Source organism: Mus musculus, chromosome 1, assembly GCF_000001635.26.
Source record: "Mus musculus strain C57BL/6J chromosome 1, GRCm38.p6 C57BL/6J".
Lineage (NCBI taxonomy): Eukaryota > Metazoa > Chordata > Mammalia > Rodentia > Muridae > Mus > Mus musculus.
The window spans coordinates 177,738,330-177,755,991 of NC_000067.6; the positions used below are offsets into that span (position 1 = coordinate 177,738,330).

General features: G+C 43.5%; 1 protein-coding gene across 5 annotated transcripts in view; it reads left to right on the forward strand.

The window, feature by feature from the left end:
• Positions 1-14,980, forward strand: part of 1700016C15Rik (RIKEN cDNA 1700016C15 gene) — a 25,173-nt gene extending 10,193 nt beyond the window's left edge. The window contains exons 3-6 of one of the 5 annotated variants that reach the window (XM_006496976.4): positions 2,666-2,761; positions 4,925-5,097; positions 14,587-14,706; positions 14,843-14,980. In XM_006496976.4, the coding sequence (XP_006497039.1) occupies positions 2,666-2,761; positions 4,925-5,097; positions 14,587-14,699 (382 nt within the window). In that variant the 3' untranslated portion in view covers positions 14,700-14,706; positions 14,843-14,980. Of the gene's footprint in view, positions 1-2,665; positions 2,762-3,756; positions 3,926-4,924; positions 5,098-14,586; positions 14,734-14,842 lie in introns of those variants that run through there. The other 4 variants (NM_027077.2, XR_373615.4, XM_017322429.2 and 1 more) reach the window with 4 other exon arrangements.
• Positions 14,981-17,662: the final 2,682 nt, after the last annotated feature.

Genomic DNA, 17,662 nt, shown 5'->3' on the forward strand with positions numbered 1-17,662 from the left:
TTAACTCAGGGCCTCTGGAAGAGCAGTCAGAGCTCTTCACTCCAGCTGGCATCATTTATAATGATATCTTTCTCCTTTCCTTTCCTTTCCTTTCCTTTCCTTTTCCTTTTCCTTTTCCTTTTCCTTTTTCCTTTTCCTTTCTCCTCTCCTTTCTCCTCTCCTTTCCTTTCCTTTCCTTTCCTTTCCTTTCCTTTCCTTTCCTTTCCTTTCCTTTCCTTTCCTTTCCTTTTCCCTTTCCTTTCCTTTCCCCTTTCCTTTCCTTTCCTTTCCTTTCCTTTCCTCTCCTCTCCTCTCCTCTCCTCTCCTTTTCCCTTCCCTTTCCCCTTCCCTTTTCCCTTTTTCCCTTTTTTCCCTTTCCCTTCTTTCCTTCCCTTTCCTTTTTTGCCAGTTGCAAGTTATTATTAATTGTTTTATTTATTTACATTTCAAATGTTGTCCCCCTTCTCAGTTCCCCATCCATGAAACTCCACACCATCACCCTTCCCCTTTGCCTCTAAGAGGTTGCTCCCCCACCGACCCACCCACCCATCCACCCACTTCCACCTCATCCCTCCAGCATCCCCCTTCTCTGGGGCATCAGCTGAAGGGGGATTGCAACCCCATAGGAAGAACAACAGTATCAACTAACTGGACCACTTAGAGCTCTCAGGAACTCAGTCACCAACCAAAGAGCATACATGGGCCTGTTCCTGTCTCCTGCTACATATGTAAGAGAGGACTGCCTTATCTGGCATCAGTGGGAGGGGATGCACATGGTCCTTTATTGTTTTTAAGAAGATTTATCTGATATGTGTTACAGTAACAAAAAGCTAACACATCCTCACATACTCTGCTTGAACTCAGCTGTGATTTAGTCTTGGTTTATGTGTGACTTCCCTCCTCTCGAGGCTCTTCCCCACACTCTTAGCCTAGGAAGCCCTAGACACCCAGCCCTCCTTAGTATGTATGTATGTGTATATGCATATGTATATATATATATATGTATATATATATAGTTTCTTTTATTTATATGAGTACATTTTAGCTGACTTCAGACACACTAGAAGAGGGCATCGGATCCCATTATAGATAGTTGTGAGCTACCATGTGGTTGCTGGGAATTGAACTCAGGACTTCTGGAAGAGCAGCCAGTGCTCTTAACCGCTGAGCCATCTCTCAAGCTCCAGCCCCAGCCCTCCTTAGTGTCCCATCAGCTTGTCCTCTAACCTCTGTCAGTAGGTTCCTTTTGTATGTTAGTCTTACAGCTTTTGTGTAAGGGTCCATCCTATTCTCCACTCTCAGTATTACCAATGACCTACCTCCACTAAGCACCATCTCCATAGCCTCTACCACTTCCCTACAACGCCATCATGTGGGGGCCGAGGTCTCCACATACCTCTGCATTTCAGTTGCAGAAACACACCTCAAGCGCACACCCCAGACGTACTTCTTCCCATGCAGGTGGTTCATGCTATGCTTCAAAACAAGAACCAAGGTGGTGGCGTCTACTGGCAATCCCAGCACTGAGGCAGGAAGATGGTAATAAAGTTCAGGGCCAGCCAAGGATATATGGAGAGACAGACCTGTCTGTCCTCACTACACAGCTCTCCTAGATGAGGCTAGAACCCTCCCCCACCCCTGACCTACTACCACATGCCTCGACACTGCGGTCCTATACAACCAATTATTACAGTTAAGTAAAAAACTTACTATGGAATCCTTTTTTTTTTTTTAGATTTATTTATTGTTATATGTAAGTCACACTGTAGCTGTCTTCAGACACACCAGAAGAGGGCATCAGATCTCATTACAGATGGTTGTGAGCCACCATGTGGTTGCTGGGATTTGAACTCAGGACCTTCAGAAGAGCAGTCGGTGCTCTTAACCACTGAGCCATCTCACCAGCCCCATGGAATCTTTTAAATGTTTTTAATTCCTATGTTTCAGCAATTATCAACATCTGTTTCACTGACTTTAAGGATTTATTTATTTCATTTTATGTGTATGTTCATGAGTGTGTGTGTGTGTATGTATATGTATATATATGTGTGTGTGTGTACATATATATACACACACACATATGTATATATATATATACATACATATATGTGTGTGTGTGTGTGTATGTACTGCATGTGTGTAGGTAGCCTCAGGGTCCATTAAAAGGCATCAGATCCCAGGAACTGGAGTTATTTATAGGAGATTGTGAGCTGTCAGATGTGGGTTCTGGGCACTCATTTGTGTTCTCTGCAAGAGCAGCCAGTGCTCTAACCTGCTCTGAGGTGTCTCTCCTTGGTGCTGGTTTTACAGATTGTCTCCCCATCTCCTTCTATCCCTTCTTTCTCTCTTCCCACTCTGCTCCACCTGCTTTCCCTCTCCTCCTTTTTTCTTTTCCCTAATCTTTTGACCTAATACATGACATGCTAAGTATTTCCTTGTGAATCCTGGAAGAAAATGATATTCTGTTACAGGTTTTACAGGTTACTGGGGAAGGGAAATCAGCCAATACCACAAACTCAGGGCTGGTGGAAAGACACTTATTATGAATAACAACCAACATGGCTGGAAAATTCCACTGGCTTCAGTCGCTTGGAACAGGGCACAAAGTCCAGATAAATTATCTATCACACACCAGCTGGGAAGAATAGAATGTAGTGATCACTTCTTTCTCACCTACTTCCTCTAGGCTATATATCACTCACCAAGGAAGGGACATCAAAGGCTATTACCCTGGACAACTGGCAAGACTCCATTTTGATTACAGTGGGAGGAAGGCTCCAAGGTAAGACATAGCCCTAAGTCTTAATTTCTAAGAATATCATCATAGCTAAAATGATAAGTAAAGGAAAGTGGGCTGCATTATCTTTTTCAAAGATTCATTTTTAAAAATTATGTATGTGTATGTATGTGGGTCTGTATACCTGAGTGCAAGTACCCATGGAGGCCAGAAGTGAGCTGCTGGGAATTAAACTCGGGTTCTCAGTAGGAGCTGAGCCGTTTCTCCAGTCCCTAGCTGCACAGTTGTAATGATAACAATAATAATACTGTGAATCACAAGTGTTCTCTGACAGATAGAAGGGGGGACAATATACCAAACTATTTAAAATGTTGGGATTTCTTGATTCTGGTTTTGTGGAACTTCAAGTGTTGAGATTGAACCCAAAGCCCAAGTGGGTGAAGCATGGGCTCCACCAAGGAGCTGTGTCTCTAGCATTGACAATAGCAGGCTTGCTTTGTATTTTTCACAAGTAGTGATATTATTAGTACTTTGTCCTTTTTTGTTTGTTTACTCTTTCATCTAACTCACAGATTTTCTCAAAGGAGAACATAGTTCTTCTACAATCAGCAATAAATATAAGATTTTTATTAAATCATCTATGAAATTCAAGAAGCATGTAGTTTAGAATTCCAGATTGGCAAATCAACTTGAAACTTGCTAGCATTTGATTTCATTCTAAGTAGAGTTATAAGTCTGGTATATGTGGTTCCTCCCAACCCATGTGTGGTTTTCACGAAAAGAAAAGCAAAAAATGATAAGCAAAGACATGTTGACCTTATTTTCTGGTTCAGAAAAGCTAGAAACTATAAGAGGAAAAAAAAAGTGTCAACTTGAGGAACTTATAAAATGTTTGATTTGGGGCAATTTTCACATTCTCTGAGTATCACACTCCCAAATAAAAGAATTAATGTAACATTCTAAGGCAGATAATGCATTTGGCATGATTCTCATCATTTGAATTCATCATCTCCTATATATTACAATTTCCCTTCTCTTAGTTGATTGCTGTCTAACCGACCTCCAGTTACCCCCATCAGGGGTGGGGTTGGCACACCACCTGTATTTATAGCAGTGTAGAGTCTACATTTAGATTATGAAGCTGGAAGCAACTTTGAACTCATCCTGATCCTGTTAGAAACACAGCACAAAGGAATGGTATGTCATTAGTTCTCAATTCTAGCTATTGTGTGTCTGCCTGCTCATGCCACAGAGCACATGTGGAACTCAGAAAACCCAGGGATCAAATTCAGGTCACTAGCCTTTGCCCAGTGAGTCATCTCCATGGGCCAAGTGACATGTCTCAACTAAGGTCACACAATTTCTGTAAATGTGAGGCTTAAAATGCAATCCATAGCTTCCAAGTCCCAGTACAGGGCTCTTGGTACTAGATCAACTATTTGCTTAGAGTAACTTCTGTTTTTAAATTTTCGGGATAAGGTCCTATTACATTACCCTGGCTGGTCTCAAAATTCAAGCTGAGCTCAGATGACCTTCCACCATAGCCTTTGGAGTCACTGGGAACTATAGGTGTGTGCCATCATACATGACTTAATAAGCTATTTAAAACTGAGTCCTCTAATAGAGAACAAACAAGAGAAGAAATGACAGGTGTACCTGTATACTTACACAGTTTATCTAGTGCCTTGTTGGAGAACATTTTTTAAAAAACAATATTGACTATATCCAATCTTATTCCAAGATGGGAAAAAGAATCCTGAAGCAATGAGATGCATTATGGATACACTTCTGATGTCTCCTTACTGTTTTCAACATGAAGGTGTTCCCATTCTTTCTATTAGTGCAAAAGTCCCTTGAAAAGCTTTCTTAGTCTTTGTTGACATCCTTCATTACAAAACAAAATACATGTATATTTTCAAGGTCTCAGTGCAGGCTGCCTAGTGTCCCAGTGTACTTACATCCAAGCCTCAAGCATGCCAGGTCTGTAAATGAATACGCCCAGGAGTGGATGAAGTTATTGGCCATTACATTTAGATTTCTTGTCTACTTACATTTTTGGAGGATAGTTCGGGAGGAGTATGGGAAGGTTACAACTGTTCTACACAACACCAAGATGAGCTTTAAAAGAAAAATGCTTTGACTCCTAGATTGCAGCTCATGGGCCAGTTCTCCAAAGGTGCTCAGCAAGCTATTTTTGTTTCAATATAGACCCCTTATAGACTTGACAATTCCACTCAAGAGCACAACTCCGTATCAGCCTCAATTAGACCAGCAAACGCTCATTCGAAGCATTTGTTCAAGAAGATTGTCAAGGCCTACAGACTTGTGGCATAATGAAACATCTTACCAAAGAGACTACTCCCTGCCATTTTATGAGAGTGGTAAGTGCTATCACCTAGCTGAGATTAACCTTGCCAGTGGGCCAAGATCAGCATGTCATGGGGGCTTATAGCCTCAAAGGGCATGGCTGGGACCAGTCAGTTTAGGAGCAGAAATACATGTGCAGATCTAGGAGTTGAAAGAAGTCAATACCTAAGCCTTCTTCCTTTCTTTCTAGCTCCCTGCATCTGAGACCAAAAGGGTGAAGGCCCTTCACTGTCCTCAGATGCTAACCTGCTGAGCACTGGAAACGGATTCTTGAGTGCACCTGTGCTCTGCTGAAAGAATCCTTTTAAACGCCCATAACAATAATTAACACCATGGTTTAGAAGTTCTACACTCCCCTGGTAGCACATCTGTATGTTGTGGCCTGTGTGAGGGTCCCCAAGGTGGGCAGAGGGGATTCTGGGTGTTCATGTGACACACACACACTTAGACAGTATGTTCCCATGTCACCATAGCCATTGATGCTTAACTTTGGCTCATTGAGTGAATTGCTTCTAAATGAATGGTCCCCAACATTTGAGGGATAGGGTGATCTCACACTTTGGCAGGCACAGATTTAGTCCCTATACAGCTCTCTGGACTGAGTGCCATTGTTTTAAACAGGGAGAGCCAAGTTTCCAAGATGTCTCATGAACTAACTAAATCACACACCAGGAGGAAAGAGGCAGAATTCACACCCATATTGCTTTTCAGCATGGCTCACCTCAAAGCTCTACTACCTGCCATAGCCTGCACTGCTAATTTTTCCTTTTAAAAAATTCCTGTCTTTTTACTGAAAAACAGAAAACCGATGATACAAGTGTAACCAGCTACTCTAGAGGCTGAAGCTTGCAGACTGCAAGTTCAAAGCTGACCTGGGCTACAAAATGAGTTTAAGAGTGGTAGAGTTGAGAAAGAGTTCCCGCCTGTCTCTTATCCCCAGAGAAGGCAGCTGCAGTCTGGAGGGATGCTAGAGTCAGGAGGGAAGAGATGTCCAGGCTGAAAATCAGAAAAAAAAAAATTATAAAAGAGCCCTGTTCCCTCTTCAGACAGCCTTCTCTGATAACTGCTAGAAAATGTAAGACCCCCGACCCTCTGTCAGTGGTACTTACTTCAAGATGCCCCCAAGTGAGACACCGAGACACAGATCCATGCAAAAGCAAGAGGTTTATTTTCTGGCTTGTCGGGGTCAACCCTCAATCTGTCCCTTTAGGCGAGTAACGAGAGGGTGACCCTGAATAGTTATTACAAGCAGTTTTTATACGTTTTAGGGGCACAGGTGACATCAGCAAGGTTACAGTTCAAACTGATTAGCTAAGCATATTTTCCTTTAAAACTATTGTCTAGCAAGCATGACATGCATTTAAACTCTACCTGGGACTTTCCAGAAGGTCAGGTGACTCTCAGTACATTCTGAGAATTTTCTACTCAGGAATGTTCCTGTGGGTGGAGAATGGAACTTGGCCTAGCCTTGATTCCAGGTGGGAGGGGGAAGCTGTAAGGAGGGTATAGGACTAGAAAAAGCCCTTAGGGTCCCTCATTTCCCCCCTTTTTCTTGTGCAAGCTCCAACCCTGGAGTTACGCTCGAGGTTCTTGGGTAACTAACTCATATTGTTGGCCCAGGACCATCAGCTGCACTGCTCCTATTCTCTCTTGTATGAAGGCTCTAAGCTTGTTCAATATGCAGGGTCCAAAGGTCAACTATAGCAGGAGAACAATTAGGGTCCTAACAAAGGTGGATAGGAGGGTGGTTAACCAAGGGGAGGAGTTAAACTGAGACTCAAACCAGCCTTGACTCTGTTCTCTTTCTTTCTTCTGCTTGGCTAGCCCTTCTCTCACCTTGGCCATTGATTCTTTAACCCTGGAATGGTCTCCAGTATGTGCTTCCAGATGTTTCACACCCCCAGGTAGCACAGAAACAGTGGTTGGTTCCCCAACACTGATGGGCCTGCTGCTGGCTTCTCCCATTTCGGGGGCAAACATATATGGGGGGGGGTTCTCGCAGGATACTCCTCAAGTTCAGGTGTCTGAACCCTAAGCCCCACCCTCTAGGGCTGCTTCTGGGACATGGTTTAGATTCACAAGTCCCTCATCCCCCATATTCAGGTTGTCCCTCCTCCTGTGTCTATAGGGTGGGGATATCCCAGGAGTCAAGGCCCACCACTAACTTACAGAGATGAAATGTCGGGCCACCAAATATAAGGTGGGTGTTCCTCTGTAGTGGACCAAGCTCTACCCCCGTGGCTGAGAGTACTTGCCAAGTCACTTTGGTAGGGTTTCGGGGGCTGGGGTTGCTGAGGCTCAGCACCGGAAGATACACCATAGCCATCTCATGGTTTCTCAGGCCTTGCAGAAGGGTGGGGTGATCTTGAGCTTGAGGGGGTTACTCGAGTGTCTGGCTGCTATCCAGTTGGTGCAGGTGCTGGTCTGACAGGAGTTACGTGAACCCAGGCAGTTACTCCATCCACTTTAATGGAGGTCAGGGTGGTCAACACCACCAGGAACGGCACTTTCCACTTTGCTTCCAAGTTTTCAGCACAATGTCTCTTAACATATACCCAATCTCCAACTTGGTACTCGAGTGGAACCTCTGGGGTACCTGCATTATACAGGGCATTAAGTCTAGGCCACAATTTCCTGGTGGCTGATCTGGAAAGCTTGCAATCAAGCCATGAGATCCTAGTCGGCCTGAAAAGTCACTCTAGGGGGTAGGGAGGTCAAGAGCCAGGGTTAAGGGAATGGGGATCCCATATAGGATCTCAAAAGGGGTCAGGTTAAAATGGTAGGAGGTGTTCCGGGAAGGAGCACCACCCAGTCAGCACCAGTCTCCAAGGACAATTTAGTTAAAGGTCTCTTTTAGGGTTCTGTTCATTCTCTCTTCCTGTCCTGACCATTGGAGCACAATGGAGCTTCCAATTAGTCCCCGATCTCTCTGCCAATCCCTGACTTACCCTAGAGATAAAAGAAGGACCATTGTCTTATCCAATTACCTTGGGTACTCCGAACCTCAGAAAAATTTCCTCTAATATCTTCTTGGCTATCATGGTTTCCTGCTTGGTGGGGAAAGCCCCAACTCATCCAGAGAAAGTATCCACAAACACTAGAAGGTATTTGTAACCATATTTTCCTGGCTTAACTTCTGTAAAATCGACCTACCAATATACTCTAGGCTGTTCTCCCCTAGGTCTTTTGCCCTGTTTATTCTTGCTGGCATACCTTACACTGTTGTATTGTATCTCAGGCTAAAACCCTGAGGTCCTTAGATCCCTTGACTGCTTGGACAAGCTTTTTATCCCCTAAATGAGTCCATCTGTGCATTTGGCCAAGTAAGTCTTTTGCTTGCTTTCTGGGGAGCATAGTTCTCCCTTCTTGTGTGCACCATTGTCCTTCCTTCTCTAGGTAATAGTTGGTAGGGTGGCTAGCAATCTGAATTCTTTCTTCTTCCATATATTTTAAGTGAGGCCATCCCTTAGTGCAGTCCCATTCCCTAGCAGGTATCTCTTGCAGGCCCATAACCACAATAGGCTCCTGCATAGCCACTTCTCGAGCCACTTGATCTGCCTGGTTATTGCCCTGAGCCACTCTCTTCCCTTCTGATGTCCTGGGCAATGAATAATACTCACACTTGTCAGCTTCATCAGGGCATCCAAGAGATCCAAGATTTCCTGCTTGTTTTTTATTTCTTTTCCCTCTGATATGAGCAGTCCCCTCTCTTGGTACATAGCCCCATGGACATGGGCTGTGGCAAAGGCACACTTGGTATCCATGTAGATGTTATTTTTCTTGCCAGTCCTAAGTTCCAAGGCTTTGGTGAAGGCAATCAGTTCCAATTTCTGTGAAGATGTGTCCGGGGTGGGGGTGGGGGTGGGGTAGAGGTTCAGCCCAGATGACATTTGTGCCATTCACCACAGCAGCACTCACTTGTCTCTGACCTTCATGGAGAAAACTGCTCCTGTCTGTAAACCAGGTAGCCTCGGCCCCCAGCAGGGGGCAGTCAGAGAGGTTTTCCCCCACCCATGGGTTCTCCTAATTTTAGGCCAGTTAGTTGTGGTCTGCCGGGCAGGAAGTGTATCTGAGCCCCCATCTTGGAGAGTAAGTCTTACCCCAACAGAAGGTAAAGACAGTCTGGGAGGACCATAAATGAATGAGATACTGGCCCATTGCTAGGTCCACTGTTCTTCAGGTAGTCCATAAATACATTTTGTTGCCAGTGGTTTCTTGGACCCAAGATTATTTTTTTGGAAACAGGGCCATCGGCTTGGAGAAGGACTGAGTATTGAGCCACTGTGTCTACCAAGAATTGAGTGGGTTTCCCCTCCACTCTCAGAATTACCCTGGGTTCAGGGAGGGGGTCCAAACCCTGTCGCCCCTAATCACTGTCTTCACCCAGGGCTAACACCTTTGATATTTAGGAGCAATTTTCCCAAGACCTGGGATTTCCCACCCCAGGCTTCTATTTGTTAGGGTACTCTTGGGCCCAGTGGCCCCTCTCCTTGCAATATGTGCACTGGTCCTTTTCAAGGGGTTTTCTGTCTCTCTCTGGTTGGAGTCTCTCATCTTTGATTTCCCTAACTTCTGTAGCCAAGATTCTCTGTAAATTCATTTCCTGTCACTTTTCTTTTTTTTTCATCTCCCTTTCATCCTCTTCCTCTTTTTTTTTTTTTTTTTTTGCTTCTTCTCCCCCTGTCTCCCTGTTATGGTAGACTTCCTCAGCAACCTGCACTAAACCCCTCAGTGACTTACCCTGTCATCCCTCTAGCCTCTGAAGCATTTTCCTGATATCTCTACTAGCCTGGTCTATAAATGCCATAGTCACAGTAGCTTTGTGCTCCTTGCTGCTGGGATCATAGGGTGTATACTGACGGAATGCCTCCATGAGTCATTCTAGAAAGGCAGCAGGTGACTCATCTGATCCTTGTCTAACTTCACGTACCTTGGTCAAATTTGTGGGTTGTAGTACAGCCCTCCTTGAGACCTGCCAATGGAGCCTGGCGGTAGACCTTCAGGTGCCACTTACCTTCTGCTGTGTTAAAGTCCCAGCCAGGTCTAATCAGGAGACACCCGCTGTAGATAACAGCCTGGTCAATCGATGATGCCCTCGTGTCTGAAGGGACATTCTTTTTGGCTTCCTGCATTATCCTCTCTCACTCTTCGGTCATGAAGATTATTCTCATGAGTTGTTGGGTATCATCCCAGGTGGGCTGATGAGTAAATAAAACAATCTCAAAGAGATTAATCAGCCCTTTAGGGTTATCTGAAAATCAGGGGGTGGGGGTTGGGCCTTCTAGGTGTACAAGTTGGCCAAAGAGAAGGGCCAATAGCCAGGTGGTGGTGGCGCACACGTTTAATCCCAGCACTTGGAAGGCAGAGGCAGGCGAATTTCTGAGTTCAAGGCCAGCCTGGTGTACAAAGTGAGTTCTAGGACAGCCAGGACTACACAGAGAAACTCTGTCTCGAAAAACAAAAAACAAAAACAACAAACAAACAAACAAACAAAAAACAAAAAAAAAAAAAAGAGAGAGAAGGGCCAATATTGCATGGCCTGATTGCCATCTTCATCTATAGGCCCATAGGCTCAGAGAGGGTAAGTACTGTTGTATTGGTTGAAGAGGCCCTTTTGCTGTAGGTCCCCATGGCTGGTCCTGGTTCCAAGAATCCCTCCCCCTTGCTGATGCCAGAGGAAGGGGGGAGGGTAAAGGGATGCTGGACAAGGGCTCAAGGAAGATTCCTGAAGGGGGCCATGGTAGGGGGGTTAAGGGAGTGGGGGATCCATCAGAAGCAGATCCACTGTGGGAGGGTTCTGGAGGATGTTCTTCACAGACTCCTTGGTCTCTACGGGATTCTTCTCCTTTATGGCCACGACCTTCAAGAGTCTTGGAGACAAAAATGCTTTTATCCAAGGGGGGTGGGGGGTTGCAGTGGACTGGACTAGGTCAGTCCCTCAACCCACGAGAGAATCAGGGTTCTGGTACTCAGGTGGGCAAGTAGTCAGCAAAAAAAATGACAAACAGACACGAACACCAGATAGAGTGTTGGATCTGAATGTAATGTCTCAAAGCGAGCATCCGACTTATATTACAGAAGAAAACAAGGAAGTTAGGTGATACATTAAGGTCATGCAAGGTACAGTGAGGTTACCTGATGCAAAATGACTCTTTACACAAAACATAGAAATGCATACATAAAAGCTAACAGGAACCAGACAGTATTTACAACTGGGATAAAAATCAGCCCTACCTAAAGTCAGCTTATTCTTAGAAGCCAGGGGCAAGGGCATAAAGCATAGTTCCAATTCTAGTCTATTATATAATCCACCTTCTCCCTAGGCCGTAGTAAATTCCTGTATATGGGAGTGACTCAGCTGTTATTCTAAGTATTTACTCTAGTTCCTTCTTAGACCACAACCTTCCTTCTTCCTAGGCCATTGTAAATTTCTGCATATGGGAGTGACTCAGCTGTTATTCTAAGTTACTTTGTAGAACTAGCCCTGAAATTTCTAGCTCTTATCCAGCAAATTGCAATGCCTGATTTCTTTCACTATCTACATTGGAGGCATTTCTTCTGAATGAGTAGCATTCTTACTAAATTCAAAGCCCAAGGTCGGCTCAACAATTTCCTAGGATATTGGAACATTGCTGGAGGTCAATCTAACTTAGCTATTTGTCAAATCATTCCTTGAGGCACTTATTGTAAAACAATACTGAAGGAAAGCATATAAAACTCTCAGGGACAAATCTGAAACACATCTGTGTTACAGGATGCCAAAGCACTTCCAGGAGACCAGTTTTCACGAAACTTTTTGCCTCAGGACTGCAGCCAAGCTTTTGGGTTTGTCACACAGATTGCACTGAAGTGGGTGTGGCAGGGGGTCCTCGACTAGATCCTTCCAGATAACTATATAGTGAACTTGGTCTGAGTGCCCAAGGGATCCTGGCCTAAAGACTCTTTCCTTTACTGCTTTGATGACCTGCAAGTGAAAGGTCCCTACAGGTGGCCACCCTACTTTGAAGGTGGGCCATTCAGAGCAGCAGAGACACTAACTTGCTCTTCTTTACTACTACTGACAAGTTTTCTCTTTCCCACTTCCCTCCAGTGGTTAACTAGGATGTTTAATGGGGTAGATTCAGTCTGTCCCATGTCCAAAAAGGTCATCAGTCCAAGTCCCAGAACACAGAATGAGATAACCAACACCAACAAACACAGAGAAAAACAATCAACACACAGTTTTCCCCTGCCATGGGCACAGAAACCAGGTTATACAGACAGTTCACCCCTGTCATGGGTACAGAACCTAGGTTATAGCAAGACTTGGTCGGCTCCTGCTGATACTGTGTCCTGCCATTTCCAAAAGGAGCAGAGTTCTCCTCCCAACTCACTCAGTGGGGCAGGGAGACTGAAGCGTCCTCCAGACTTTCCATGGTCACCATGTTAAGGCACATCTGCCCACTGCAATTGACCGCATCAGACCAGAGGCTTTCCAGCCAACATCATGCTCGAGTGTCAAAAGTAAATGTAGAAGAAAGAAAGACAAAGACTTACTTAGGCCATTGCTTAGCTCGGTCTTTTTCCTTCCGATCAGCCTAGTTGGGTCTCTTGGGCATCTCTTCAAATCCCAGACAAGCCCCCAAATGTAAGACACCGCCCCCCCCCCCCCCCCCCCCCCCGTGAGACTCCAAGACACAGATCAATGCAAAAGCAAGATGTTTATTTTATGGCATGTCAAGGTCAGCCCTCAAATCAGTTCCTCGAGGCAAGTGACAAGAAGGTGAACCCGAATGGGTACTACAGTTTTTATACTTTTGGGGGGCACAAGTGACATCAGCAAGGTTACAGTCAAATGTAATGACTAAGCATATTGACCTTTAAATCTATTGGCTAGCAAGCAACTCTAGCTTGAACTCTACCTGGGACTTTCCAGAGGGTCATTCTGAGGATTTTTTACTCAAGAATGTTCCTGTGGGTGGAGAATAGAACTTGGCCTAACCTTAACACTAGGTGGGAGGGGGAAGCTGTAAGGAGGGTGTGGGACTGGAAAAAGCCCTTAGGGTCCCTCAAAAACATTCTAAAAGAACTGTGTCAGCTCTCTAAGTAATTCTTGGGATTTAAGGTCAGAAATCCTGATAGAAAAAAAAATCTAAAAGAGATATAAAAAATTCTAAAAGAGCTGTGTTCACTCTCTATGAATTTCCCAACTGAAATCAGAAATCCTGTTAGAAAAACATTCTTGAAAAGCTGTGTTTTCTCTCTAGAGATCTCCAGACAGCTCAGCTCTTGCTAGAGAAAAATTCTAAAAAGAACTGTATTGCTCTCTGCTGGCTCATCTCGCACAGATCAAAAGTGGTTTTTTAGTTACATATTAATTCAGTTATTTATTCCAGGTTCCCTCTTGACCATCCCATGAATTAGCATTCTTTAACTTAGGAAAAGGGTAGCAAGTACTGTTTTTTTGGTTTTTTTTTGTTGTTGTTGTTGTTTTTTTTTTTTTTTTCCTTTTTTCAACATTGCAAAAGAATTCAGAGATCTTCCTGCCTTTGTAAACTTAACCGGGTAAGCCCACGTCCTGAGATTACTATTCTGACTACACCTGGATCTAAATTAGCTCTGTCTCAGGATGGCCTGGAACTTAGGAATCTGCCTGCATTAGTAAGCATAAACAACAACAACAACAAAAACTTAGCTGGCGACGGGGAAATCTTGCTCTGTAATTACCACTCCCTAAATCTCTTTATCTCCTTCCTTAGTATCTTACTTACAACATTTCTAGTCATATTCCCTAGATTAATGAAATATTTTTCATTCTTCGTATTATGACATGCTTGTTTCTATAGTGTGTTTAAAACACCAAATATTAAAGTTTTGTTATAATGCCATTATTAAAATGCTTTGCCTCATTATGAAAGGCCATTGCATTCAACCCATACCTTCCTTGAACCCTTCCTCTTACGTACAAGGACCTGCTCGAGTTATGACTGGGATGGGGGTGCCAGCAGGCATGAATTTCAAGATGTCAACAACTACAGACACAAAGTTGGCACAGACTTTCCTCCAGATGATATAGGAAAGAAGAACAGTTGTCTAGGGTTAGGACATCAAACTAAACATCAAATGATTTTTATTACATTTTAATATGATCTAATAATATCTATTAATTGTAAACTAAAGAAAGGAACTTTCATTCAATCCCCCTTTTCTACATTTAAAAAGGTTTTTAATTGCATTCTTATTTGTTATATGTGTGCTCATACACGTGCTCATGAAGAGGTCACCAGTGAACTGATGGGGTTTGTTCTCTCCTTCCACTATCTGGGTCCAGAGGATTGAACCCAATTTGTTAGACTTGGCTAGAAGTGCCTTTTCCTGCTGACCATCTCCCTGGCACCCATATTTCAATTATATCCCTTTAAGTGTCTTAAAATACTTTCATTGTACACAGTTTCTTAAAAGATTGTGTGTTAAAATTTCAGAGTGAGTAGCCCTATAACAAATCACTAATTTTTAAATTCCAGGTTGGGATCGGAAATTAGGCACGATTTCATTGCATCCTAGACCAGTTAATTCAGTACCAGAAGTCTACTGCTGTGGTGGTGAGAGAAGCAGCTATGCAAGAAGCACTTTTTAAAACTAAAGTAAGCATGGCATTCCAAGAAAACAACTTTGGGCATTTTTTAGTGACTAAATTAATAGTAACAGCACTACCTTTAAGTGTGTATACAGATGGATCTAATCCTAAACAAATTTTGTGTTGCAAATTCTTTTTTTCAGGGCAAATTGCTTGGGAAATCAAGATCCAACCTTGAGAACATGTCATCTGTTGAAGGGAATTGCTGTGCTGTGCAGTACAGTGCTTGCCTGCAATACCACCACATAAACGGGAAAATAAAAACAATGTCAATGTCATAATTTTTCATAAGCTGTTAGCATCTTGTTGTTGATGATGCTGACCCAGCTTCTAGTCACCTAACCTTCTCAGTACATTCATGGGGACAGAGATTATACAGTAACTTCCTATACTTATGATTATGCCATTATTATATCTACAGAGAGAGGGGGTAGAGGGAGAGAAAGCAGAAGAGAGGGAGAGGGAGGAAATGAGAGGAAGAGAGCCAGAGGGAACTGGTCAAGGAAGAAGACTAAGAGATGATCTGTAGTGGGATTTAGGACCAGTAAAGAGAGGGGGTTAATGGACATCTGTTTACAGAATTAACTGTAGCTCTAATGCTAATTACGTTCCCTAGAAAACTATTTGCACAAGAATGCCTGCTTGTAGCTTCCTGAAACCTGCCCCCAGTTGGTTCTGATTGGTAAATAAAGATGCCCACAGCCAATAGCTGGAGAGGACAGAGGCAGGATTTTAGGATTCCTGGGCTTGGGACAGGAGGAGGGAGATCTGCCATGCTGGTAGAGTGTGGAAGAGAGGAGAGATGTCATGCCTGAAGAGTGGAGGACAGAGAGGCATCACCATCATGAGAAGGAGCTGGGAGAGCATGGCCTAGAGGGTTGCCCAACTAGATCCAGAGAAGCCAAGATAGAACAACAGAATCAGTAATAACTCAGGATTAACTGCATGGAGTTTAGGCAGTGGCCCAGCTATTGTGCTGATTAAGTCTTATCAAATATAAAGGTTTTATAGACCTTTGGAGTGGGTAGCAGAACCTGCAACCAGGACTTATTAATTAATAATTATACTAAACAACATCCTTGTCTCTCTCTCTTTAAAGATTTAGTTATTATATATAAGTACACTGTAGCTGTCTTCAGACACAGCAGAAGAGTGCATCTGATCCCATTATAGATGGTTGTGAGCCACCATGTGGTTGCTGGGAATTGAACTCAGGACCTCAGTAAGAGCAGTCAGTGCTCTTAACCACTGGGCCATCTCTCCAGCCCAGCACATCATCTTTCTCAAGAAGCCTTGATAACTAGGCATCTCTCTTCAGGAAAAGAGATAAAGTGTCCCAAAGAAAAGAAATAATCCCAAGGAAAGGAATCCTGCATTAAGGAATCCTGCATTCTGGGTGCTGGGAGACATTATCTAACACCTGACAATCAGTTGGCTTCTTACTCAACCCCCCAGATTGTAGCCTTTCTGTGAATAAATTTCCTCCAAGAATATGGAATTCCATATAATTTCAACTGCCTTTCTTAGTCTCTTAACATGGTCAACTAGGCATCACCAAGATTTGAAAATCTACACAGGAAAGAATAAGGCCAAAATAAAACGCCAGTCCATCTAGAATAGAATTCAGGGGATACAAAGATAAGAAATCTAGTGTAACTTCTTGTATTAAATAGAATATTATATATGAATCAATATTATGGGCATTATATATGCAGATTTATGACGGACTCATGTACTTACAGAGGTTGAGAAGCACTGTGATAGGCCAACCCTCTGCAAGCTCCCCTGAAGGCTGTGAGGTTCCAGTCCTAGCCCAAAGTTCTGAGAACTTGCATGGAGAGTACTAGTGTGTTAAGTCCTGGTCCAAGTCTGAAGGCCTGGTTCAGTCCAAATGAGTTTCCTGCATTTAGATACTTAGTCACTAATTGGTGGCCCTGTTTGGGTAGGTTTAAAAGATGTGGCCTTGCTAGAGGAAATGTCATTAAGGACAGGATCTGAGATTTCAAAAGCCACATATCACTCCCAGTGTTCTCACTTGTAGTTATAGTTCAAGATGGAAGCTCTCAGCTTGCTGCTTCAGCCACCATGCTTGCTTGCCATGCTTTCCCATCAGGATTCATCCCTTTGTGTCAGTAACAGCTCATAATGGATAACTGAAGTAGCATGGTAACTTGGTAGCTTAAGGTCAAACACTGTCTCTATTGAGGCCCAACAGCAGGCCAAAAACTATCTGAAAAGGAAAGTAGTTTTCTGCAAGACAGAAGGGTCTGGCTCTGTGTTCTAAAGACCTGTTCTGTGATTCTGGGCCTGCCAACATCTCTAAACAGCATCCCTGTTTGCCACAAACAAGTCCACTGAATCACGTGGCCTTAGTGGTGGAACAGCTTGCAGAATAGCCTGGGCCTATAGAGCATTTTCTTGTCATGAGCCCAACTTAGAACCCTTAGTTTTTGGTAGTATGCTGGTCTATAAGACGAGAATTCCTTTATTTCAATAATTTGTTTGGCAAAATTAGCAGCTTGGAATAACAAGACCAAATGAGGAATAAGTTACATATAAAATACAAAGAGGCCCATTAGGAATGGCTTACTGGGAGGAGCCTGATGCAACAACATAACCTTTCCTTTAGGAGGGCTATCTTTTTGAAGTTTTAATTTACTTTTATTGCATTTTACTATTTATTATTGTGTGTACATACACACGGGGGGCATGCATGTTGTGTGCATGGCACATATATCAAGGTCAGAGGACAACTTTGTGGAGTCAGTTCTCACCTTCCACCTTTACATGGTTCCAAGGATTGAACTCAAGTCATCAGGCTTGTACAAGAGCTCTTGTCTAGCGTGTAGTTTTATATGCTCTGCCTTTAGCTCCTGGGCATGACCGCACTACCAGCCCCCTCCCAGCTTTCCTTAAATCACACACACTTCTTAGAACACACACACACACACACACAATTTTCA